Here is a 27,432-nt window from a genome sequence, read left to right as displayed (position 1 = left end):
GGGAGTATTACTCCCACTAATATGGCGCCCAGCTACCCGGGATTCAGACAACTCCCAACTGCAGAGGTGCCTACAAGGAAACAAAAGCGGGCTGGTGTTTGCTCAGGAGTAGCTGTGTGGATGTGCTTTCATCTGAATTAAGTAGCCCTCCTTTGGAGGAGGTGTGAGCATAATGCGAGCAGCTAGCTCCGAGTAAAAGTGAAAAGGGGCTTAAAACCAGGGTCCAGCAACCCCTACTGCTTTCATAGGCTCCCCAGTGCAAAACAATATGCTGGTAAAGTAAAAATAACCGAAATCAACAGTGATAGAGACATAATCAAAAACTGAGTAAAACCAGGAGGATTACTCCCACTAATATGGCGCCAGTTATCTGGCATCCAGGCAACTCCCAATGCCACAGGTGCCTACACGGAAACAAAACCGGGTTTGTGTTTGCTGAGGAGGAGCTGCGCGGACGCGCTTTCAGCTGAGTTAAGAAGCCCTTCCTTGGAGGGAGCATGGACATTACACGAGCAGCTATGCCAGTCCACTGTACATCACTCCATTCTGTTCTATTCCACTGTATGCCACTCCACTGTATGCTATTACACTCTAACACACTTCACTGCATTCTGCTGCTCTGTTAGCCAATCCACTCTACACTATTCCACTGTATGCAACTTCACTGTACAACACTACACTCTAATCTATTCCACTATATGCCACTCCACTGCACGCCACTGTAACATACAGTATTCCATTGCATGCCACTCCACTGTACGACACTACACTGTTTGTCACTCTAGTTAACCCCACTGCACTTTACACCACTCTTCTCTATGCCACTCTCATCTACCCCACTCTACTTTATACCACTGCAGTCTATGCTACTGCATTCTATGCTAGTCCCCTCTACGCTACTACGCTCTACTTCCACTGTATGCAGCTCCACTCTCGCCACTACACTTTACACTATTCCACTCTGCGCCACTCCACTCGATGCCACCCCACTGTACGCCACTCCACTCTATGTCACTTCACACTATGACACTCCCCCTACACTATAGTACTATATGCCAATACACTGTACCTCTCTCTACTGTACACCCCTCCACTCTATGCCACTGCACTCTATGCTACACCACTGTACGCTATTACTTTCTATCACACTGCACTCTACGCTACTCCACTCTTCGCAACTCTGCTGTATGCTATTCCTTTGTACGTTATTCCACTAAACAACACTCCAATCTTTGCAACTCCAATCTGCACCACTCCACCTTAATCTATGCCACTGTATGCTACTCCATTATACCAAATTACATTCTACTCCACACCACTCTACAACACTATATTGTATGACAGAGCACTTTACCACGCTCTCCTCCACTCTATTGTACCACAAGCCACTTAATGACAATCCACTCAACGATAGAAACAACATTTTATTAAAAATAAAAAAAAATGACATTTTATAGTAACAAAACAAAAGTGAAACCTTTGTTATAGTTAGGAAAATGTTATTTATTCTTTCTTTACAAACCAAACTTAAAATACACAAACAACAAACAGTGGAAATTCTTCACTTGTAGTTATGCTTTACCTTTATAATTTATGCACCACCTTTCAATTAGCATAACTTTATTTATTATTGTGCTACAAACAAAAGTTAAAGTACATAGGAATGTAAATTTGTAAATGTATACCTTTAATTTATAATTTACACAACACCTCCAAATTATTATAACTCGGGCATCTCCACACTTCACTAACTATAACTCGCCACTCTACCATGCACTGTGTCCTCACAAAAAATGTGATTTGCAATGTTATAACTGTTCTTGTCAATACTATTATTTGACATGGTATAAGTGACATAATATGAAATGATATAAGCAGCTCAAGAAGAAAGCACAAGTTCTGTAGTAGGGGATCTCTGTGTATAGTCATAATCTAGTGAATAGTCCTGCTCATGTGCGGGGACCCCGGAGCAATAAAAAATAATCTCTTAAGCTGTCTTCTTTGCAGTACTGCATAGACACTTAAGAGAGAATTAAAGACAGATAATGCAGCCTATACATGCAAGGCTACACTGTCCAGTACTTCAACTAGAAATGCAAAGGATATTCCACCAATATCACATTTAAACCTGTCTGCCAGGTTTCACCATGGAAAACACTTCCCCCCCTTCACCAAATCCTTGGAATGATGGAGAGGAAGGACAGGACAGACAAGCCCCCATAGGCTGCCATTATGTGGCTTAAAAAGGGATACCGTGCCTTTAAGGAAACTTTCCAGAACTCTCCTGGTATCCCAGAATGCACAGCAACTCCCTCCACTTTCAGTTCTTTTTTCCGGCTCCTGCTAGCAGGACCCTGGAGCATTGAGCTCTCCCTTTTTTTGGTTTATTCTACAATTTGTGCACTTTTAAAGTGTTAGAGTGTGTTCACTCAACGTGTTTTGCCTCTTCTCATCTTTACTGGAGTTTCTCTGGTGTTTTTGGCTGATCTTTTATCAAATATGCCTGCCTTATCTGATAAATGTCCTGAGTGCTCCAGGAAAAAGGCAAAATCGGATCCTCACAGGGTTTGCATCCTGTGCCTGCCTTCTTCCCATGTTCCTGAGGAGTGTGATATCTGCCTGCAGTTCCCTAAAAGGACCCTGAAGGACAGGGAGAAGACCAGGGTCCAAGGTTTGGAACAGAGAAGGCAGCAAGGACAAGGTGGGTCTGGGCATGAAGGGGCTCCTTCCTCTGCCTGTGCGCCGACCTCTGGGGGGCTCCCCAGTAAGGAAAAGGCCAGAAAACGCCACCGGTCTCCATCGACTTCGATAGCCTCGACGTCGGCGTCGAAAGGAATGACCACAGTTCGTTCCCCGTCTCCCCAGGGCTCTGGGTTGAAGCGCCGTCGACGTTCGACGTCGAGGGGACTGACGTCGAGACCTCCGACGAGGTTGACGTCGAGGACTGATTCGTCGTCGAGCCATCATCGACGTCGAGAGAGGTCAAGACGCCGGCGCTCGCCGTCGAGGCGACACCGCCGGTCACCGTCGACAAGTAAGTCAGCGACGTCGAGACGAAGATCAGCGTCGAGACGGAGGTCGTCGACGCCGAGAAGATCGCCGTCGTTGAGGAGACGTTTGACGTCGAGGCACCGACAGTTGACGTCGAGCAGACGCTCGTCGACGTCGAGGCGACGTTCGTCAACGTCAAGGAGACGCTCGTCGGTGCCGTCGCTCGTCTACGAGGGGTAGGGCCTCAAGATCGCCCCCCTCTGGTCAGAAGAAGAAGAAAAGGAGAGTGGGACAGTCTCTGGGCTCGGAGTACTCTCAAGTTTACTCACCCTCCAAACCGAGGTCGCCTACACCTCCTCCTTTGCCCGTGGATCCTCCTCCGCGGACCCCGACTCCTCCTCCACTGCCTCAACCTCCTACTCCACCACCTCCGGTTCCTCCTCCACCGGCTCCGCCGAGGTCGGTCTTATTGCCTCATTTGCCGACACCGCCTACGGGGCCTCTGCAACCTAGGCTCCCGATTCGGCCTCCACAGCGCCCTCCTTTCCGGCCCGCGGAACGCCCGAGGCCGCGGAGGTCGATGTCTCGCTCAAGACAGAGAGATAGGTCCAGGAGTCGCCGTCGCTCGTCCACGAGGTACAGACGGCGCCGTAGGAGGGACAGGTCTAGATCCCACCACACAGATTTGTCCAGTGCCAGGGACTACTCGCCGACCCTGACGGACTCCCCTCGGACGAGGGTGTCCCCGATCGATGACATTGTCTCCTTCCAGGAGGTTTTGCTGCGAGGAGCGGCTAAGCTGGGTATCACACTCACGGTGCCTGCGCCCCTGACTTCCGTCATCTTCGAGACCCTCGACAAGAAGCAGTTGTCTCGCCACTTGTTACCGTTGGTGCCTGGGCTGGTGGAACCGGCCATGGAGCTCTTCCTCACCCCTGCGGTCACGATATCAGCTCCTTCCAGGCTGCATAAGAAGTATCGGGCTCCGGACTCGAATCCGGCGTTTCATCGCTTGGACCCTGCGCCAGACTCAGTGATTGTGACGGCGGCGAGGAAGCAACACGCCACCACTCCGTCATCGACAGTGCCTCCTGACAAGGAGAGCCACTGGATGGATTCGGTGGGCAGGAAGGTCTGTGGGACGGCCGCCACGTCTATGAAGGCCGCTAGTGCCTCAGCCTTGTTGGGAAATTATGATAGGTCCCTATGGGAGTCCCTCGCACGGTTCGTGGAATTCCTTCCCCGGGAGAAAAGGGAGGATTTCCAAGAGATCATGAATAAAGAACTCACGGTCTCCAACCAAGTGATCTGCTCTGCTGCGGATTCCCCCCTCCTGGCAGCGCACGGATACTGTCATAGGGTCAACCTGAGGCACCACGCCTGGCTGCGACTGATGTCCTTGAAGCCTGAGGCGCAGCAGAGGGTTGCCAATCTACCCTTCTCGGGCGAGACCCTTTTTGGGAAATATGCGGACGAGGAGATGGCCTGCATGAAGGCGGAGACCCTGACGGCTGTCGGGTTGGAAAAGCCGAAGGAACAGAAGAAGACCTTCCGCTTGTTCCAGAGACGGTACGGGGCGCAAGGTAGAGGGCAAGGTCGACAGGCTGGGCAGCAACAACAGCAGCAGCAGCAACAGTTCCAATGACTCCTGTTCCAAAAGCGCCAGAGGGGCCGTGGTGGCCAGCAGTCTTCATCCACGACCAAAGGCCTGGCTGGGTCTAGGCCCTGAGGTGCTACTTCCCCCTCATCCGTTACCCGCTCCGGTGGGGGAAAGCATCCAACATTATCTGGCAGAGTGAAGAAAGATTACTCAAGACAATTGGGTGCTGAATATTGTTTGCAATGGATACAGTCTTCGGTTCACCAGTCCGCCTCCAGCAATTCCACCGGTTGCCTCGCAGTTCCAGCTACGCGAGCTCCAGGCGGAGGCCGACACCCTGTTAAGAAAAAGGCAATAGAAGACGTCCCTCTGTCTCAAAGGGGAAAGAGCTTTTACTCTCGCTTCTTCCTGGTGCGGAAGAAAGACAAGAACGAGTTCAGGCCCATTCTGGATTTGCGACAAGCAAACAAGTGGATTCGCAGGGAAACGTTTTGCATGCTGTCTTTGCACCAGATTTACCCTCAGCTGCAAAGGGAAGACTAGCTTTGCGCGATAGATCTGCAAGATGCGTACTTCCATGTGCCCATTGCACGGAAACACCGGAAGTTCCTGCGCTTCCTCGTCGGCACCAATCACTACCAGTACACCGTACTACCGTTTGGACTGAAGTCTGCACCCAGGACGTTTTCGAAGTGCATGGCTGTGGTGGCAGAGCACCTGCAAAAGAAAAAGGTGTTTGTCTACCCGTACCTGGACGACTGGTTGATCAAGGCCTCCACCTTCCAGAAAGCACAACTGCACTTCAACAGGACGGCTGTCCTGCTGAACCAGCTGGGGTTGCACATAAATATGTCCAAGTTTGTTCTGACCCCGGTCCAGTGCCTGCGGTACTTGAGAGCCTCCATCAATACACTGTCAGCAAGCGTGTCTCCTTCGGAGGAGAGCCGCTTATCACTCCTTCGGAAGGCTCAGGCTCTCATAGCTGCTCCATCTACAACAGTGAGGACGGTGTCTTCTCTACTGGGGTCGATGGCCTCTTGTATCTTCCTCACCCCACATGCACGCCTACACATGAGGCCATTGCAGGAATGCTTGGAGGATCAATGGGACCAGAGGAAAGGATGCTGGGACGACAGGATCCAGTTGTCTCGTCATGCCCAACAGTCCCTGAGATGGTGGTGCTTGGCAGAGAATCTACTCAGCGGTGTTCCTTTCCACAAGGATATCCCGACTCAGACTATCAGAACGCATGCGTCTCTCCAGGGCTGGGGAGCGCATTCAGACCATCTACAAATCCAGGGAACGTGGTCTCCAGCAGAGTCCACGTATCACATCAATTTCCTGGAACCCAGAGCGGTTCACTTGGCATTGAAGGCCTTTCATCCGTCCTTCCAGACCACCTCCTTGCTTGTACAGACGGACAATACGACCACGATGTATTACCTCAACAAGCAGGGGGGCTCAAGATCGCGCACACTGTCACAGGAAGCGCAGGCGATCTGGCACTGGCTGCTAGCCAGAGGACTGGCGATAACGGCGACTCATCTGCCAGGTGTGCAGAATGTTCAGGCGGACGCCCTCAGCAGACTGCTTCAGGAAAACCACGAGTGGGTCATAAACGACGAGGTGCTCGGCGACATACTCGCCATGTGGGGCACTCCAGACGTGGATCTGTTCGCCACCGTCGAAAACAGCAAATGCCGCGACTTCGCCTCAAGGTATTTTCAGCCGGGGACTCTGGGGAATGCGTTATGGATCCGCTGGTCGAACAGCTTTCTTTCCGCTTTTTCATCCATTCCCCTGATTCCGGCGGTGCTCATCAAGCTGGCCCAATCCCGGGCGCGGATGATCCTCATTGCTCCGGAATGGCCCAGGCAGTGGTGGTTCACGGACCTGCTTCATCGGTCGATCCTGCCTCATCGGCGGCTGCCGTGTCAGCCGAACCTTCTCATGAAGTTCGGGGGGACAGATGGTGCACCCCAACCTCTCGTCGTTGAGTTTGGCGGCATGGCTCCTGAGATAGTGCAATATGGCCACTTGAATCTTCCGGAGGATTGCATGGACATATTGAAGGAGGCTAAGAGGCCATCTACTAGGACCTCTTATGCTTACAAATGGAAGAGATTCTGCATCTGGTGCATGTCTAAGAACTATGATCCGACGACCTGCAAGGAAGATGTCATCCTTCCATACCTTCTGCATTTAGCTCAGTCTGGACTTAATTTCCATTTCATTAAGGTTCATCTGGCTGCGTTGACTGCGTACAGGAAATGCCCTTCACAGACATCCTTCTTCCAGATTCCTGTGATTAAGGATTTTTTGGAAGGGTTGAAGAAGGTGTTCCCTCCTGTTCGGCTTCTTTCGCCTGCATGGGAACTGAATGTGGTGCTGTCCAGGCTGATGAAGGAACCTTTCGAGCCTATTCACAAGGCTTCACTGCAGCACCTGTCTTGGAAGGCGGCGTTCCTCGTGGCCATTACATCGGCCCTCAGGGTGAGTGAGATTCAGGCATTGTGTTGCCAGGAACCTTATACTGTATTTCATGCTGCTAAGGTTGTTATGCGTACTCACCCTAAGTTCCTTCAGAAGGTGATTTCTGATTTTCATGTTAATCAGGCTATAACTTTACCGACTTTTTTCCAGAATCCTTCCACTCCAGCGGAAAGGTCTCTTCATTCCCTGGATGTCAGAAGGGTGTTGAAATTCTATCTGGATAAAACCAAAGACATTCGCAGGTCCGACCAATTGTTTGTCAACTATGGGTCGGTTAGGACTGGTCTGACTACTTCGAAACAGTCCATCTCTAGGTGGATTGTGTCTTGTATCCAGCTCTGCTATCAGAAAGCGAATAAGACCTTAGGGGGTAAGCCTAAGGCTTATTCCACCAGGGGCAAAGCGGCTACAACAGCTTTGCTTCGTAATGTTCCCATTGCAGAGATCTGCAAGGCTGCCACTTGGAAGTCGGTCCATACCTTTACTAAGCATTACTGTCTGGACTCTGAAGCCAGGGCAGATGCTCAGGTTGGGCAGGCTTCTTTGAGAAATCTGTTTGCACAGTAGTGGTGTTGCCTTATTTTTCTCCACCGCCAGGTTATTTTTGGATGGGCTTGCCATTCTATTCACTAGATTATGACTATACACAGAGATCCCCTACTACAGAAGGAGTAGTTTCTTACCTGTAACTCTAGTTCTGTAGTAGGGGTATCTCTGTTATAGTCATAAGAGCCCGCCCTCCTCTCCGGTGGAGAAAAGGATGAATGCTACAGGTCTAGCTGTATACACCTCCAAAAAGAACTGAAAGTGGAGGGAGTTGCTGTGCATTCTGGGATACCAGGAGAGTTCTTGAAAGTTTCCTCAAAGGCACGGCATCCCTTTTTAAGCCACATAATGGCAGCCTATGGGGGCTTGTCTGTCCTGTCCTTCCTCTCTATCATTCCAAGGATTTGGTGAAGGGGGGGAAGGGTTTTCCATGGTGAAACCTGGCAGACAGGTTTAAATGTGATATTGGTGGAATATCCTTTGCATTTCTAGTTGAAGTACTGGACAGTGTAGCCTTGCATGTATAGGCTGCATTATCTGTCTTTAATTCTCTCTTAAGTGTCTATGCACTGCTGCAAAGAAGACAGCTTAAGAGATTATTTTTGATTGCTCCGGGGTCCCCGCACATGAGCGGGACCATTCACTAGGTTATGACTATAACAGAGATACCCCTACTACAGAACTGGAGTTACAGATAAGAAACTACTCCTTATAGTTAATGTAGCGTGGCTACTGAGTTGAATATACAGTGTATATTCCCCCTCCTTAAGCCGTTTATGGCCCCGGGGAATCCATTCCTCTGGGCCGGCTCACTTCCTGAGTCCCGGGGAGCCACGCTTGGGAGACAGCAGTTTCCCTGCCTTCACCAGCATGGATAGGGAAACTTGTGTGTGCTCCCACCTGCAGGTGCATTTTCAAATCTTCTGCCAAAAGGGAGAACACACGAAGTCTGCTCCCAGTGGGCGTGAGCTTTAAAAATGCTCCCGTCAACTTGGAGCAGACTTGTATTCTGTTTCCCTGCCCGCACTGATGCAGGCAGGGAAACAGAACAAGATATTGCTCCCGTCAGGAAGGAGCAGCATAAATAGCTGCTCTCTGCGGGCAGGAGACATGCCAGCTCCTGCATCATCCGGGGAACCGGCTGGGACTGAAGCATCCCCTCGGGCCCTCAACGTGTTGTTTGTGGGTACTTTATTATTATTATTTAAACTTATATACCGCAACAAATCATCCCCAGGGGATCTCTCGGCGCCTTGGCAGCACACTTCAGGTGAGCATAGGGACACCTACCTACATAAAAAGTGAGACCTCTGTGGATGGGGTCCCTGGAGCCATAATAGGCTCAGGTCGGGTTGCACGGCACCCCTCCCCTTTAAAATAAACACTGAGCTGGAGATGGGATCCCCAGGACTTAATGAGGCATGAGGAGGTTGGCCATGCAGCCCCCTCCGCATTAAAATAAAAACAGCCTAATGGGATGTGGTCCCCAGGGCCTAATTAGACTCAAGGAGGGGGGGGCTTAGCCGTCCTTCCCTTTAAAATATATACAGCCCTGGGGAATGGGGTCCCAATCGCCTCATAAGGCTCAGGGAGGGGGCTCCTTTTATAATGTAATGTGGGCCCGGAGATTGGGTCCCCGCTGCCTATTAAGGTTCGGGGAGGGGAGCTATGCATCCTCCCTCCCCCTTTATCATAAGGACAGCCTTGGGGGATGGCAAATGTCAAATGTCAAATGTCAAAGGTTCTTATATAGTTCCCCATGTCCAAAAAGGATCGGGGAAGTGGGGGGCCGCAAGGCCTCCTCCCCGTTTAAAAAATGTCCATCCCTAGGGTCGGGTCCCAGAGGTCTGAGAAGGCTCAGAGAGGGGAGCTGCGTGGCCCACCCCCTTTTACAAAATGAATGTCCCCAGGGGATAGGGTCCTCAGGGCCTAATAAGGATTGGGGAGGAAGACCCCCCTCCACTTTTTTTCGGTAATTGGTCCCTGGCTGGGGTCAGGCAGGGAGGCTGTACACCCTACTCCTCTCTTAAATTGCATTTGGCCCTGGGAGATAGGGTACCTGGGGGTCTTTTAAGTCTTAGGGAGGGAGAGAGGCCAAAAGGCCCACCTCCCCTTTTTCTTGGAACTTGCCCCAGAGATGAGGTCCCCTGGTCAATTAGGGATTGGGGAGGGGGCTGCATGCCCCCTCCCCGCAATATATATGTTTTGCCTCAGTCGATGGGGTCCCTGGTGCCAAAAGGCCGCTGCACATGCCAAAGGCTGTGAGGTGTGTGGGGTTAGCAGCCTGCTGGGGGGTTCACCACAGGGACTTGCGGCAGGCCAAACCCTGTGGAAAACACCTGCTGTGCATGACCAAAGGCTGTGTGCAGCATGGGGTTGACTGCCTGCATGGAGTTGGAAGCAGGGGTGGCTGCAAGACAGGCCCTGCGACTAACTGCACATCAATCATGGCTCAAGACCATGTGTGGTGTTGGTTTGGCTGCATCTGGGCCTGTTGGTGTTTGAAGGAAAACCTGGTTGCAAGCCAGGCCCAGTGGCCAGCCGAACACTGTGCGTATTGAAAGGCATGCACCCCACCACTAATAAAATGCATGAGGCCCCAGAGGATGGGGTCCCCAGGACCAAATACGGCTCAGGGATGGGGTCTGCACACCCCTCCACTTAAATTATAAACCAAGCCACGGTGTAAGGGGTCTCCTGGGGCTAAAATGGACAAGGAGAGTGGTGCCCTACTCACTCCAATATATATTTTTTTAATGTTTTTGCTGTGATCTTGTGGGAGTCCCAACAGGAGCTTGGATGATGCCTTAAGTGATGTCATTTAAGATGTCATCAGTGATATAATAAATTATGTCATAGAACATGTCCTGATGGATGTAAATGTGAGGTCATAATCAGTGCCTAGTGGAGGTGCAAGTTAGCTCTGCTACTATAACTGGTGAATTTCTGTGTTTTTTTTAGCTCAAAACAATAATGTTGCCACTGCCACGATTTTTAAAGTAAAAAAGTGCTTTAATTTAGCTTTCTCCGGGCTGAAATTGTCCCCACTTCTATACAAGTCAATGGGAAGATAAATAACCCACAATTTGTTTTTATCACCCTCCTGCTTTCCAAATGTTGGCATGTATATAATCTTTTATCATGAACTGAAAACCTTCCTATTCTTGTCTCCCTACAACACTCTAGGACTTATCTTTCATGTTAGTTTGTTATTATTATGTGATGGAGCAAGGATTTGCACGTAAAGCAACTTGCTTGTACTCATGAACCTCGAATAACAGTATTAAAAGGTAACCAACATGTTTGTCTTACTAAACTTTATTTTTCGCTTACATTCTGGGTATCCGAGTAAAGCTTGCTTATGTGTTTTATAATCCTAATACGCTTGCAAATAAAATGGCTGCTGCTACGTGGGAATTTCTACTGCGCATGCGTCGGTCATACCCATGTGACGTGACGTACTCGCAGTTTTGGAGGGAAGCTGTTCGCATCGGCGCATTAGAGCTAAGATGGCTGCTTTGTGTTCTCACATGCAAGAAGCTTGCACTGCTGCTTTTGCAAAGCTGTTCGTTCTGCTTAATCCTAATGCTATAGTTTATATTAAAGTAATGGGTATAGAGTAGAGATTCATGGAATACAGTGTATTCATTTATTCTGTGTTCTACAACTGTTTCTTTTCCGTTTCATGGTACATTACGAAATATGGCCTATTGTCCCTTGCTGCACTCCATTTTGCTTGAAACTGCGTCTGCGCGAGATCTGCGAATCTCCACAGCAGTGACCTTTGAAATCCAGCCAAGGAGCTGACTGACTGAGAAGATGCTTGTGGGAACGTCACCTATTGAACTTTGGACACATACATTGTTGTATTGAATAAAACATCCATTGTTTGCGAGTGAAAAACTTCATGGGAGCCTGAATTTGATAGGCGTGACCCTTAATTTAAATAAGAGACGGAGAAATTAAAAAATATTAGGGAGTGTGATGACCTGTTCTCTTCCTTGTCCAATCGAAATTGGGGATTCTTACACTTGCAACATTGGGGGGTGGTACACTGACCTGGAAAATAGTATAACTAGCATAGGTTTAGCTAGAGAAATTGTCCGACTTGTCCGAATAGCTGACCTGTCACTGACCCAACGCACTCAATAGCTGATCGAGAACAGAGGTGCTGCGGAGCACTCTGTCAGAAGACTCGCTGACCCAATCGGGGTTCTGGGACCTTAAGTGCTTGGCAAAGCACTTTGCTGGGGAAATTATCAACCCCATCGGGGTTCTGACTAATAGCTGCAGAGAGGGAGTAGCGCAGGCGTTGCAACTGAATTGCGGGTGCTGATCTCAACTTTCGGTGGTCCTGTCCTGATCCTAATCTGGTCTACCCTGTCCTGAATTTCCGTACTGCACCTGCTGGCCTACTGGCAACGGCATTCCTTGGGGTTTCTTCTGTCCTTTTAACTGACCCGTGGCCAGGGTTGGTCTTCACACCGTTCTAGGGAAATATAAATCTGTGTGGGAAAACAAATAGTACATTTGCGTCCTTTTCTTACCCTCCCTGAATATTGCTAAAGTCACAATTGCATATGTTCCCTTTTTCTCCCCCTCCTGTGAGACATTATTAAATCGTGATTCTTGGTAATTTAGTATGACCCAATTTTCCCCTATCCTTTAGAAGTAAAGATAGGAATTGTTCATGAAAATATAGATGTTCCTTTTCTTTACTCTCCCTTAGAAAACCTGAAGTGGTTAACAAAAATTCTTAGTGTGTTCCAATTTCTTACCTTCCCTATAGCTACATGGTTACTTCATTTTCGTCATTATAAATTCTGTTCCTTTTTTCTTACCCACCCGTTATTAGTGATTAAACTGTGACTTCTAGCATGTCCCTTATTTACCCCGTCCTTTAGAAAACACCATTTCAAGTCTGATTTCTGCAAGCTCATTACAGTATGTTCCCTGTTCTTACCTTTCCTTTAGAATTCTAAATGGTTGGCATAATATATATTTTGCATAGTTATACACTTTTCATGATTTTGATTATTGATAGCTTGCTTGCTGTAAATCTCTTGCTCATGACTTTCGACGAAGATTAGATAAAGGTTTTCAAAACTTCTCGAGTCTGTGGTTATTATAAATGAGTGCAAATGTTATGGTATTTTTTGACTGTTTGCCTATCTTTACAACTTACTCCCTGATCCATTGTGGTCATAGGTACCCATGATAAGGATTTGAAGTTAATGGTGTAGGAATCAGAAGTATTCAATAGACTGGTAGTAGAGTCTAGGTTACCCGATTGAGTAAATATGGAGAATTGAATTATGGGCCCAAGTGAGCATTGATAAAATTATAGTCGGGTGACCTGCGCGCTTGATCAGTATATGCAATCTCTAGTTCAAGGCGCTCTACCACCACTGGGTAATGTCCACACGATATAGAACTAAATACATGAATAAAATACCTCAATAAATATGTAAATTAAATTAAGATAATGAAAGATAAGTGCTTCCGGAGACTTAGTTGTTGGCTCCCCTGGATCCTTGAATTGTGCCTTTTTGTTGTTCCTGGGAGCCATTGCAGAGTATTAGGGCATCTCACAATGTGATTTCTACCGGGCACTTGTTCTGTTTATGTGTCTAATCAATTTCCGGGTTGGACGGATGAGCAGGTGCTATGGGCAGGTATTTAATTTGAAGTCTATTTTGGATTCGTCTTTTGCGAGGACGTAATGTGTAAACCTAAAGCTTAATCCAATCAGAAAGGAGCATCTCTTAGAGGTGACCAATGAGAAGGCAGAGCGTCTGATATGACTCCTAAATTCTAGTGATGCCATACGCCACACGCCTCCCGTTCCACCATTGTGAGGAAGGGCATATTAACCAATAGCACGAAGGAAACGGGATGAGTGACAGACGATTGCACTAATCAACATTCGCATTCTCACGGCGTGTTGCCAATGGTAGCAGCAGGGGGTGGGCGCGCTCTGTGTAGTGTCAGGGAAGCAGAGATGCGGTCGGCTGCGATAAGTCTGTTACCGGACCCCCAGAAGCTATGTGTCTGGGGGGTATTTCTGCTTGTGCTGCAGTTAGGAATCGCCACGGCTGAAGACACCGGTGATTTCTGCAAGGAAGAATCGATTGTTCAGGAAGGCGAGGTGGAAAAATTGAAGAACAACACCCACACGGTGAGGGTGTGTGGAAGGCTGCCAGGGGTGGGGGAGTAGTGTGTTTGAGCAACTTAAGAACCATGACCGTGTTGCCAATATGCGTCTCGTTCCCCAGCTTCCCCCAGCTTCCCCCAGTGCTGCAAGCGGAGTTGCATAAAACGTAACTGCACGTTTCAGGATGTAAAGTGATGTCCTCAGTCTGGACTGACTCAGGATGGTCACGTGTAAGCGGTCTAAATGACAGCCTAAAGGTTGGACTCGGGGCCCTCGTCCACTGGAGCAGGGACATCTTAAGAATTTTGGGGGGTTTAGGCCAAACGTATTTTTGGGGACCCTGTTGGGAACAGTTTTGAATTCATGTTTCCATTTCAGCTCTTTCATGTAGTCTTTGGCCAAATCACGAACGGTGACACTCGTCCAAATTGTACATTTGTTTACATCAAATATTCAGGGATAGTGTTGTATGCTTTCAATATTGTAACACTGCACTAACTCACTAATATTGCTGCAAATAATCTCCTTGACCCCCTCCCATATCTTACATGTGAGGTCCTGTTTTGATCTTAAAAAAGTATTTTTGTATGGATGTTGCATGAAACATAAACTGCAAAATGTCTGTAATAGACTCTCACATTTCGCCCACAATACAACTAAATTAAAGGAAAAATGGTATATTAAAAAATATGTTTAAGAATTATCCAAGGTCATCAGAGCAAGACTCTCTGCTGAACAGAGCTGGGTCTATCAGGGGCCCTCTGAAATGCTGTTGCCCTGGGCCAGAGCCCACTTTGCCAATGCCTTAATGCCTTAGAGGGTGTTGCGCAGTTGGGCTACAGATAAAACAACAAACAACTGTAACCAGAAGGGAACATGGGGGTACATGGAAGAGGCGGAAGACCAATACTTAGCAGGGTAGAGTGCCAGTGGAGCTGTTTTGAGAGAGGCATGTCTTTTAGCAGGGTTGGACAGGCCTATAAGGAAGCCAAGCAGTGGTCTGACAGGTCAGCATGTGGGCCTGTTTAATGACCTTCTTAGCAGGCTTTTACCGTTGAGTTATCTGATATTAAAACAAACCATGCCTGCAGCAACTCAAATCCATACTGCCTTATGTACCTCCCAAAACACTTGCACAGCGTGTCTTTACAAGTTCAGATTTCCCCCTAATTTTCAAACGCGGGCCACGATTTTTAGCCTTGCAATTCACTAAAGGGGTGCACAGGCCTATTTTTTGTCGCGATCCGACCCTTTAGGTCTGACTGTGGGGCCTGATCCGATGCAACTATCTTTTTTGTGTCTGGCTAGGCTCCGTAACTGTAATGATCTAACCTCTTCAATAAATCTATTGCGTATGCTGTCATCGAGAGACTTCACCATCTTCTTCCAATGATTTGCATATGTCTTTCCGTTAATTTCCCCGCAGACCCAGAGTACAGATGCCGTAGAATTTACATCTGAACTGTGTAGACAAATTGGCCAAAACTTTGTAAATTTCAGCGTTATTCTGCATTTACAGAATGACAAGTGCTTGTTTGTATGTCAGGCATGTACATATTTACTGGCTTACATCGAATTTTAAGTAGTACACTAGCCAAGGCTTCCAGTGACAATCAACCCTCGAGTTCTGGGACTTTAAACTTTTGTTCGTTTGAACATTAAAGGTTAACTTGATTCCAATGTTTTAATTGAGCAGGTACTGTCACGTACTAAGTCTCTGCACCTCCTTAACGTTAAAGGCAGCGTACCAACACTTCAATGGAAGGGTTTTGTACTAGTACTTCTTAGTAGTGAACAGTTTGTGGCAGTTAGCAGCCGCACTTTCGTTTTCCCCCCCTTTCAAGAACTTTTTATTATATTTTTGCATCCGATCTCTTGTCTGTGTTAGTGACATGTTATCTTTTAATACTGGTGGGTGAGCCAACAAATTAACAAGGAGATCCAAGAACAAGCATCGGCTCTGACTATAATAGACTGTGCACGAGCCGAACCTTGAAGATATTTGGTATGTGTTTCATACACCAAACATATTAGAATATGATGACATTTTATAATGAGGTGAATGTTGGTTCTGTCGGGTACAGAATTGATTCTTGGTTTACTGAATAATAGAAAACAATGCTCAGACCTTTCAGTAATAATCAATGAAACAGAACAAAAGAAAACACCAGAAAATTGAATAAATCTAAAGTAGTATTGAGGGATAAATCTGTATACTCTTTTACATTTAGAAGGATGTCACAGTTCTTGAACCTACAAATTGTTCAAACGACGCAAGTGATAAGGTGAAGAAAGTGCGAAAAAAGTGCTAAATGTAAACAGAATATATACAGTGTTGTATAAAACACGAGGTATTTTTTGTAGAGGGTATATCCTGAACTCTAGTATTTTAAGGTGCTCTCATATGTGATAAGGAACAAAGTAGGATCACTAAAATAAAGAATTTGCTTAGTATTGCAAATGTGCTCAAGCAGGGAAGCCAGGATTGGGCCCAGATTCTGCAGTTTCACTGTGCAATTCATTAGAACTTGCGAGCTTGGTGCTTCTTTGAAACAAAAACACACCACCTTGCAAGAGCGGCAACATTTATTTACCAGATTGGTCAAGCTCTAGACACTAGAGGATAAAAGACTCTCCATAAGCTCTCAAAATCAGAGTTGATAAACGCACCAACAAATGGTTTCCGCAAACACCAATAGGCAAAGAAGACCTCGCCTGCTACCTCAAGTGCTCTGTCAGGAACCCTGCTGCATTAAAATTAAGTACCCGGATAGAAAGCCGAAAGGTCCCTGCAATACAAGATTGACTGTTGGAACTGGGTTTTTTAATCTCACAGGAGGCACCGAGAGGGGGGTGGAAAGGGTGGGTGTTGTTCTAATTTGAGCTTTTTACTGTAATGATTTTAACGAATCGAATGGTTAATAATAAATGAATCAATAAATTCTCTCCAAATTGTAACAAATATGAGCCAGCAAAAGAGTATGATGTTTTTAGCAGTTCTTCTGTATCCCACAGTTTCCCTTCCTGTTTGCACTGTGTAAATCCACAATACATTTTTTAGGTTTTGTGGTCGATTTTATATTTCACTATCCAGAATGTATGATGGTTAAATAACTAGAGAAGCACTCTAAGATAATGACCCTGTTGCTCGCCAAGAGACTTTAAGTATTCATGAAAGCTTGATATAAAGGAAAGCAAGCTATGCATGACGGGCAATATATCTTTTGGGTAATTGTGACGTCCGATGTTTCCTTTTGTCTGACCTACAGCTGCAAGTGTATTGGAATGTACATTGTGTATATTTTAGTGCTATGTTTGCTGCTATGAGAAATATTGTGCCTCCGAGTGATAACTCGAGTCTCACACACTCGTGCCATTCATCATAGTGCTTTTCATGAGAGGAAGCTTGAACCGCCCTTGGGACTCTGAAACAAAATGAGCTGTGGATTAAGTTAATTGTTCACCAGTAGTAGGTCTGATATCGTTATTTGTAAAAAATTGTATTGTTAAGGAAACAATGACCCAGTAGCATGACCCAAGGATAATGGAGGGAAACCACATATTCCTTGTTGTAATAGAAGTGTGATTGCCTCAATCCAGCCTTCTGTCATCCCGTATCTCTCCTTGTGCCTCACGCAGAGCTGCATGCAAGGGTAGTCCGGACTCTGGAAGTAGGATGATGGTTCATTTCTTATGATCACATTTTCGGCAGGAGTTAGGAATTGTGTGGTAACTGCAGTGAGATATTGTTGCAACGTCTCATAGAAAATCTTGTTGTGGGCATTGATCTGTAAATTAGCACAGTAATTTTCTGTGCAGGAAAGCATGTGTCCTGGTTTGCACTGTTTTTCAGATGTATCTTAGTGAAGTCCCTAATGTGCTGTCTGTAGCCATGTTTATTTTTATTACGAAATTGTATTTTTGGTGGATGATGCAGTACTCCTTTAATAAACTCCCACTCTGTGGGGGGATCAAGCAGCTGGAAGTAGGCAATAAAAAAATGTGCAATGCTGTTGGAATGTGGACGGGAAGAGACGACAAGGCTTTCTTCTTATGGCAGTTGTTGGGTTTAAGACTAGTGGAAGTTAAGACCTGAAACTACCTGTTTGGGAATATCTGAATGTTACAGGTTGGCAAGATTAGTAATTGAAGAGAGCCTTGCGGAATATACAATGCTGGGAGCCTCTGCTTTATTGTATGCTGCAGAGCTCCAGAGTTCTGAGCGCAATAAATGTAGCAAAAGTATTCCAGACAGCTTGAAATGATCCTCATTGAAGCGTGAATTATTTTCCAACATACAAACTTTATTTACAGACTACGTGTATCAAGACTAAAAGTACGTGCCATTAACTGACGCCACCAATCCCCAGCCCCACACAGATATACACAACACCCCGCTTTGAATCTACACAAAACACACAGCGGTTAAGCGTAACAATAGATACAGGAACATGAAGTAGACATTAGCGCAAGACCCCGGGTTGCGCTCGTGCATTATAACAACATTGTAACATTTGAAAATGAGTTTGATGTGCAACCATAAATTCCTGCAGAGTTGAGTGACCCCAGTTCATGAAAAGCAGCTTAAAATAATTAGTTTGTTGGCTAGGACTCCGGCTCAACATGAATAGTTTTTAGATCTCGCCTATGCAGCGTGCATGCGCTGCATAGGAGAAAGACCTTTAGCCATCGATGCGCCTTTTCAGCCAAAATACGTGCACGCATTGCATTGCTTCTAATGGCAACGCGTGCACGTCTGGCAATTCCCTTGCGGGAGCGAGCTTTGACACCATATGTTTGTAATTAACTTGCAAACATATGGTGCCCCTGCTCGTTCCCGGAAGGGAAACAGGTGCAGGCCCCCTGCTGCCTCCTTCTTTAACGCGAGTCGCCTCCTTTCACACAAACCAGTCCTTCTAGGTAATGGTAGCACATCTTTCACCACTCGCCCTAAGTGCATTAGGCCTCCAGAGAAATAAACATGGTCATCTCTTGCAGGGCATTCACAGGGAAAGTCTCCCTGCATGAAGGGTTAAAGTGCACAAAAGTGGTCACTCTGCTTTTTCTCCCCCATTGCCACAAGGCCTAATGATTACTTCTCCAACAAAAGCAAGCCATTAATCAGGATTTTCTCCACATTTACGGCTGCAAAACACTCTGACACGACTGAGCAGGGCCTTATCTCGGGACGGCCCACATGAATAAAACAGGCGGGTCAGCGGTGTCAAAGGCCGGAGGGCATTTGGGGTCAGCAGTTGCCAGCCAGAGTTACAGCGAGGTGCTCTCTTAGGTCTGTTTCTGGGCATGGGAGCCTGCAGAAGACTCACATCTCGCAGTCGTGAATTGTCACCGCTGCCCGGAACTGCAGGCCGCAGTGCTTGGTCCCATGATTATGCACGCGGAAAGAAAGAGTCCACACACATCTTTATCCCGTTCCATTATCCTCTGTCTGCCATTGCGGCTCCGTTATGATGTGGGAGGCTCAGGCCTCCCACATCACCCGCTACTGAAGACGCCGGTCTTCAGTAGCGGGTTTATTAGATTCCATTCGAGAGCCTGCACAGATAATGTGTTTTGAGTTTTCACACGCAGTGCCAGGGAAAATACGTGCAGAGTAGACCCCCTGCCTGACCCTCTGTTCCCGCATGCATGGAAGGGGTACAAGTGTTTGCATGCCTTCACAGATTGATTTTCAGGAGGCTTCAGCACACCGTTTGTGTGTTCATGCTCCAAAAGGGAGCCATTTGCCTCAGCAGCTGAGTATGGGTTTCTTATTGGTGATGCTGCAACGAAAACTAAAGTCCATGCTGTATAATTCAGCAGGATTGCACCCAGGACAGATGAATGAATGAAGTACTGTGAGAAAACTACTGAGACAGTTCAATGAATTCCTTGTTCACAAATGTGAGTGGCAGCAGGGCTGAAGCGACCTTTCATCCTGCCAAAGATGAGGGAAAAAAACCTGAGCACCACTGTTAACAAGCATTGGCATAGCCATTAGGTCTCGCCTTTGGGACCTCATAAGTGTTTAGCCATGCAACAGTTGTTGTTGCACCAAGGATATTGTGGTGCATAACTAAATACTTATAAGGTCCCAAACACAAGACCTATTGGCTATGCCAATGCTTGTTCTAAATAGCGCTGTTTGGGGTATGTAGCACGGAACAATTGTGAACTACTCTAACTTTTTGCTGTAAATTAGATATTGACCCAATCAGTGTTTAGAAATGACCACTTTTAAATTTGGTTGGAAGGAATTAAATGCCCTTTACAAGAAACTGGCCATTCCTTAGACTTCTTTTTTAGCTCTTCTTTAAGACAGCAAGTCGACTTGCTATTACACTCGCTATGGTCTGACTAGTTTTATTTCCCACTTAAAGTTATGGGAATAATTAACAACCTTAAAACTAGGTCTGCCAAGTCTAAGTCAAAAGTTTTCCTCGAGCAGAAACGCCTTTACTGATCTAGCACATCAAATTTCTTTGATTTTCATGACTAAAAGTTCTTTGTTCTTGAAGAAAACATTTAAAGAACATCCAGACCACAGCTCTGATGCTGTTATTATGCAGAACATTCCGAGTGAGTCTAAATTCGACCATTGTATCGGGCCAAACCTGCTTTGAAAAATCACACTCTCCGTTTCATGGAAATCAGACGGAGGAAAAGCTATTAAGACTCAGTAAAATTATTTACATGAACGTCAAATAAGGCAATAAACCATTACGATTAGAGTGACATGAAAAAATATTTTTCTGTGAAGAAAAGTCAGCTGTAAAAAAACAAATACATTAATGTTCAGCAAATGGACAAGAGAACCTAACCAGTGGAACAGTGTACTGCAGGATCAGCAAGAACTGAGAGCTCAATTGCAGGGCCAAGAAACTCAACCACAATCTGCCTACCGCAAAGCCAACCACGTCTGAATTTATCATCATTGGCTGGGTGAGCGGAAGTGCGTGGATTTGTTTACAGATTTCGTTTTCGGCTGCAGGTGTAAGGTTATGTGTATGTGTAAAACGCCCTGTTACCTGAGAGGGTGTCCTGGTGCTGAACAGGTGCCTGTTGGCATATGACTAAATCCGGAAAAACAGAGTTTTATGATATGAATTAATCCTCACATTTAAGTGAGACGATATGTTGTCGCACTTTAAATAAATATACTGTTTTTATAACTCTTTGTAACCCCATTCTACTCACTTTTTTACATTGTAAAATAACAGATGTAACTGTTACCTAGTGTAATCTTACTCGTTTTTCTGAGCTCGGAAGGATGAAAAGCTGAGAATGTATTGGTGGTATTTGAACCTGCGTCCTTTAAATGGCTGAAGTCGGCCCTAACCATTTAACTCTAGGAGCCATCTGGCTCCTGTGTTGAACTGTTTGTTTGTATGTGCGATATACAGTGCCTGGTAGATACAGATGTGTCTTGTATGCTTTAATGCCATTGAGGGATGTATGACTGAACAACAACGGCATTTACCACGAATGCCTTTACGACGATGCTGGAACCACAACAGCATGTCTTTACAATAAGTCGTAACAACCACAAGTATGCCTTTTCCTCAAAAAATTATTTTACAGGCAAGTAGAAACATATATATATATATATATATATATATATATATATATATATATATATATATATATATATATGTATAATACTTACGTTTTCGTTGTAAAGGCATGCATGGTAAAAGCATATGCATGGTACAAAATCAACAGGTAAATCTAACCCCAATCCCCACAATCCCTAAAAATGTCACATTCTAGCTAAAAACTTATTCCCACCCTAAAAATACCATTGCCACCCAAAAACCTACCTTAAAATTACCCTTGCCCACCCAAAAACCCACACCCACACACACAGTGGAGAAGTGTGGCTCACTGGTTAGAGGAGGCAGTCCTGGAAGCAGAGGTCAGCCCGGGACCAGGGTTCAATTCCCGGCTCGGTGGGGTCTTGAGTCCTAAAATGTCCATGGACTCGACAATTCTCGCTCAGGTGCCTACTCGATTCACGGGTTCACACTCTGCGACTCTGGGCAATAGCTTGCTTAATCTCCACTACGGCCCCTCGCGGCGGGATGCCTGGCTTTCACCTTGCGGATACCCTGCTGGGGTTATCTCACAGGGGAATACCAGGACGGGTTCCCTAAGCAAGCGCTTAGAAACCGCTCGGTGATTTGCGCTATATAAATTCCTGTACATTTACATTTACATTTACCCACCCAAAAACCCTAAATTCACCTTTTCCTATCCAAAAACCCATACCACCCTAAACCCTAATATTACCCTTGCCACCCAAAAACCCATACCAATCCTAAAATTACCCTGGCCTCCCAAAAACCCACACCGCACACTAAACCCTAAAAATACCCTTATAACCCAAATCCAATGTTAAAAAATAAAAAATAATAATAAAAATATATGTGTGTGTGTATATGTGTATATATATATATATATATATAATCTATATATATATCTCACTTAATATTTATCTACAAAATACTTGAATTTACATGTCATTTTTTTTACCATGAGTATGCCTTTACAATACAATCTCGTTGTAAAAACAGCTGTGGTAAACACTATTTCGTTGTAAAGGCATTTGTGTTAAGACTTCTCTGTTAAGGATGTTTCCTGACATTGAATAGCAGCGAAGGACTCTTCCCGCAGTCAATACAATGGACTTATTTAGCCTCATTTTTTTGTGCAGAAACAGCCAGCGTCTGTAAACAGACCTGGTTTATTATGGTTCAGAATGTATGGCAAGTGATAAAGATCCTGTGAGTTAATAGCTTTCCATAGGTCATATTAGTGGTCTCTTCAGCACACACACACTGAATGCTTCCTGTAGCCAGGTTCATACCCAAGCAGAGCTCTTCTGGCTTGCAGGAGGTTGATACGGTTACCAGTCACTTTGAGTCACTTTTTGTTCCATGGTCAGACCATGCATTGCTATCATTTACGTGGACTCCCGCCGACCTTAGTCATCCGACCATAATCTCTACGAAGATGAGTCTCATTTGGTCGAGGCTCTCTTTGGATAACTGGGTAGCTACTTTAAATATGTCTTCCCCCCCCTTTTTGTGCTGATCCTATCGGAGCTAATGCGGCTTTCAATAAGTAGCTAGAGACCTCCTTAGATCTTATCCTTCCGATAACTGCAGTCAGTCATCGTACCGACTCAAATAAACTGCCCTGGTATTCTACGGACTTGAAAAATCTTAAGCATAGTTGCAAGAGGGCAGAAAGGAAGTGGAGAAGGAACTTCTCCTGCGAGAATAAAAATGAATATAGATTGGTACTTAGGGAATACAAGAACCTACTAAAAATCGCCCAATCCACTTACTATCAAGGGAAAATCGCTGATGCCGCTAATTCACCCAGGGAAATATTTAAAATCTTTAAGTCCCTGGTCACCCCCCCTTGTCCCTCTAATGAAGTAATTGATCCCCAGAAACGTTGTACTGAACTGGCCCATTTCTTTGCCATGAAGGTAGCTGACATATATTCAACCTTCTGACACTACCGAGACCACCGTCCCTTTGACTCTGCCTGTTCCCCCCATAGCACTTGAGTCCTTCCCTGTGTTAGATTTGCCCACAGTGGAAAGACTCCTTAGGAATCTTAAGTCCGGCTCCCCTCTAGACATCGTCCCTCCATCTGTACTTAAACAGGCCTCGGCCACTGTTGCTCCTATTATTAGGGATGTCATCAATTCCTCCTTGATGGCAGGTGTAGTGCCCCCGCCATGGAAGCAGGCCAGAGTTAAGGCTTTATTAAAAAAACCTAGCCTTGACCCGGAAGACTGGTCTAACTATCGACCCATTTCTCTGCTGCCAGGGCTTAGTAAAATTGCAGAGAAACATGTCAACCTTGCACTATCTTCGTTCATTGAGAACGAGGGAGCCCTGCATTCCACCCAAACGGGCTTCAAAACTAAGAATGGAACAGAGACTGCTCTGGTTGCGGTGGTGGAGACTAGGAAAATTGTGGACGCAGGAGGCTGTGCGGCGGTGGTCCTGTTGGACCTCAGCGCAGCCTTCGACACGGTTAACCATCCACTCCTGATTCATCGTTTGCGGGAGGCTGGCATCGCAGGGGTTGCCCTCCAATGGCTCCAGTCCTTTTTGTCGAAGAGAACCTTTTCAGTCTTTGAAGATGATGCAGCATCCAAACAACTTCCACTGCATTCCGGCGTTCCCCAGGGATCTTCATTGAGCCCGACCATGTTTAACATCTACATGAGGCCTTTGGCTGATGTGGTTCTTCCCTGGGGAATTCAGGTGGACACCTATGCCGATGACACGCAGTTGGTTGTTTCCTTTGCTAGGGCGGATGCTGTGGATTCTGGGACTAACAACTTGTCCTCTTGTCTTACCAAGGTTCTCGAATGGATGGATGCCTCTTTTCTAAAGTTCAATGGATCAAAAACCGAGATTATGTTGCTGGGATATAAGGCCCCTATTAATCTTGATTTTTGTTGGCCAAGTTGTCTGGGCCCTTCTCCTACCCTGAAGGACCAAATCAAGAGTCTGGGGGTTTGGCTTGACCCCACTCTGGGCTTTCAAGTTCAGGCTCGTAAGGTCGCCTCGACTTGTTATTGCCTTTTGAGGCTCTTAAGGAAGATGCTGACCCTTCTTCCGTTCGAGGCGAGACGGATCCTTGTCCAGTCCCTGATTCTCTCTCGACTGGACTATGCGAATGCGGTATATCTGGGTGCACCCTTAGAAACTATTAAGATACTTCAGTCCGTCCAGAACTGTGCAGCCCGTATGCTCTTGGAGGTTCCGAGACATGGCTCGTTGAAGGCTGCCGTGCGATCTCTTCATTGGCTACCGGAGCAGGAAAGGATCCGGGTTAAAGCCATGTGTATGGCCCATAAGTCGATAACTAATAACGGTCCGGCCATCCTGCGCCCTCTGTTTTGCCATTATCAATCTTCCAGAGCCTTAAGATCTAATCATCGTAATCTGCTCTCTGTACCGAGGGTCAAGCGCTCTCATACAGGTGGACGCCGGTTCGCAGTTCACGCAGCTAAAAGCTGGAATCAACTTCCCGATAATTTACGGCTCGAACCCAATCATCTAGCGTTTAGAAAACGGCTGAAGACCTTCCTGTTCTGTTGAGTGGTGTTGTTCCGTTATGGGTCAAAAAGCGCTGGGATGCCTCCGGGTAGCCAGCGCTCTACAAATATGTACTCATTCACCAGTGTGAGCTGAAGCTTTGGAACTCCGATGCCTCCCCCCGTCGAACACCTCCCCTAGCCATGTTTTGTGTTCCTGTACGTGAGGTTAACCGAGTGCAGTGCTGGAGCCCTGTTACTGTGGAACCCTCTAAGAGCCTGAGGGCTTCTTTGCCCTAGCTCCCTTAACTGCACAGCACTTTTACAACCAAACCTTTAAATACCGTTTCCCTTAGTATGATACAAGTATGCTGTGCTATTTACTTTTACACAGCGCCTTGAACACTGTGTGAGCGAGCATTAAAGACAACTGCAATAGTTGTACATTGATATTTTGCAGCATCTGTAAAATACAGGTATTTATAAGTGAATTTTTTAGGAGGAGGGTGACATTTGTGCTAATTAGCATTAGTAGAAACTTATATACTAGATCTGAATCCAGGTAAGTATTCTAAATCGAATCCAAATATGTCGTACAACAGCCAACACATACCTAAAACAAGCCAGACCTATTGGCTTTGCCTGTGATTGTTGTCTGTATCACATAAATGAACACCAGTAATATTGTTGTGAATAACTATAATTGAAAATGTTTCAATTCCTGAAATACGAGACTGTGAATTAAAAATAACTAAGGTCTGTGAAAGGCCATTTCCTTCTGCCTCGACTTCGGAGCTCCTAATATTGCCCCGTCATAAACTCAACTGGAGGGGACCCAGTTCAAAGTATGCATTATACCAGAGTCAATTGTTGCATGAAGGAAGGAACCTGAAGAAACAGCACATTGAAAAAAGCCCATGCTTTCAGGGAATGCGAGGTGAAGTAAAACATGTGAAATGTAAATAGGGATTGCATCGCTGACATATAGTACCTTAAGAGTTTCTCCAGGCCTCGTTCATCAATAGATCAGTAATTTTATCAGTTAACAACCTGAATGTAGAGTCCTATAGGAACATGTTTCAAAGTGTGGTTTTAATTATACCTGAATCCGAGACCCATCAGGACCCTGCCCACTTAAAGCCCTGGCTGCTAGTATAGAAGAGCTAAGTAGTGTTCTTCACACAGTTTCCAGGTGTGCATGGTGAATCGCGATTGGCACTAGAGTTGCTTCTTGCCTACTAGCAAAGTATATAGGAAAACCTCACATGAGATGTGGGGCTTTTCAAGTTAAAAGCCGATAAAGGGAGAGGTGGACATAAGGCATTCTTGGCCAGGATCACAGAGCTCATCGAGTGCATGACATGGACCTTTGCTCGAAGCATTCTATCCAACATAGTAAAATAGGTGATTGGGTATACTCTTCAGGAGGACCTTTAGCACACCAGATGCATGCAGTCCACCACTGCTTAGCACTTTGAGAACTCAGTCACTAGAAAAAAACTAGCCCGTGAGTTGTCCTTTATCCAACAGATAACACTGGCCATACACTGGTTGAATTTTCTTGCGGCCAATTGCAAATCATTTGAGATGGAAACAATTATTTGTGTATCTTCCGCATAGGAACCTGGAACCCAAATTATCTCATCGCTGTGCCAAAGGGGTCACCTAGAGAATAAAGAGGGTGGGGCTCAAGGAAGAGCACTGGAGGACCCCACAAGGAAGACTAAAGGCCCTTGCTCTAAAGCCTCTGCAGCTGACAATCTTTGTTCTCTCAGACATGAAATGGTGGAGAAGCTGCAGAGCCTTGCCCGTAACTCCCACCTCCTGCAAACGCTGGACCATTCGCACCGGGGAGACTGTGTCCCAGATCATGAGGATGCTTATCCTCTTGTCTTAAACACACTAGCCTCATCAACCACGATCCAAGGAAACCCACTCAAAAGAGAATGTTTAAGGGAGCTCACTCTCTTCTCTGAAAGCCACAAGTCTTCTGCATTTTCCCTCTAGTTGCAGATACGGGTACTTATTATTCGTAAGGCTCAGCTTGTGTAGCTGGCACATAAAATAAATGTGCATGCAGTGACTCTGCATAGAACTAATTTCAAGTTACTGTTCCTTTAAATTCTGCCATGTCTTTTACCGCCCTAGACCCACCCTCGACACCCGTGTGTTAAAGTTATGACACGGTTTTAAGAAAGGTGTCCGGTGCTGATGACAACCTTGATTTCCACACCCTCATTCTTTTAATGGAAGCCTCCAACTTCATGTTTGTTAAATTTCACCCAGAGCCTTGAACAGACACTGTACAATTGTACATCCCACTACTTTGGTTTGCACGTTAAAACGGTGTCATTTCCTTGTTGTACATGTAAAAGAGAAACAAATATTGCTAACCGCGGAAGTTGAAGCACCAGGAAACTGGACTCTGAGTAAACATGCACCCTTTATCTAGAAGAGGTAGGGAGAGCTGACGTGACTGTGGTATATTTGTTCCAGAGAACTTGTAGGTATTTCATAATGCGCGGCGAATCGACCTGCCCATAGATATAAACTGTGAGCTTTTTTTTTGTTGTTGACAATTTT

At 46.0% G+C, this 27,432-nt stretch overlaps 1 protein-coding gene across 1 annotated transcript in view; it reads left to right on the top strand.

The window, feature by feature from the left end:
- The first annotated feature begins 13,564 nt into the window (after positions 1 to 13,564).
- Positions 13,565 to 27,432, top strand: part of SORT1 (sortilin 1) — a 666,378-nt gene continuing 652,510 nt past the window's right edge. Inside the window, exon 1 of the mRNA XM_078644756.1 lies at positions 13,565 to 13,808. Coding sequence (XP_078500882.1) covers positions 13,581 to 13,808 — 228 coding nt within the window. The 5' untranslated portion in view covers positions 13,565 to 13,580. The remainder of the gene's footprint in view (positions 13,809 to 27,432) is intronic.

The sequence above is a fragment of the Lissotriton helveticus genome, chromosome 5_1 (genome assembly GCF_964261635.1).
Source record: "Lissotriton helveticus chromosome 5_1, aLisHel1.1, whole genome shotgun sequence".
NCBI classification, from domain to species: Eukaryota; Metazoa; Chordata; class Amphibia; order Caudata; family Salamandridae; genus Lissotriton; species Lissotriton helveticus.
Note: the sequence above shows the minus strand (reverse complement) of the source record. Positions and strands in the feature narration are given on the sequence as shown.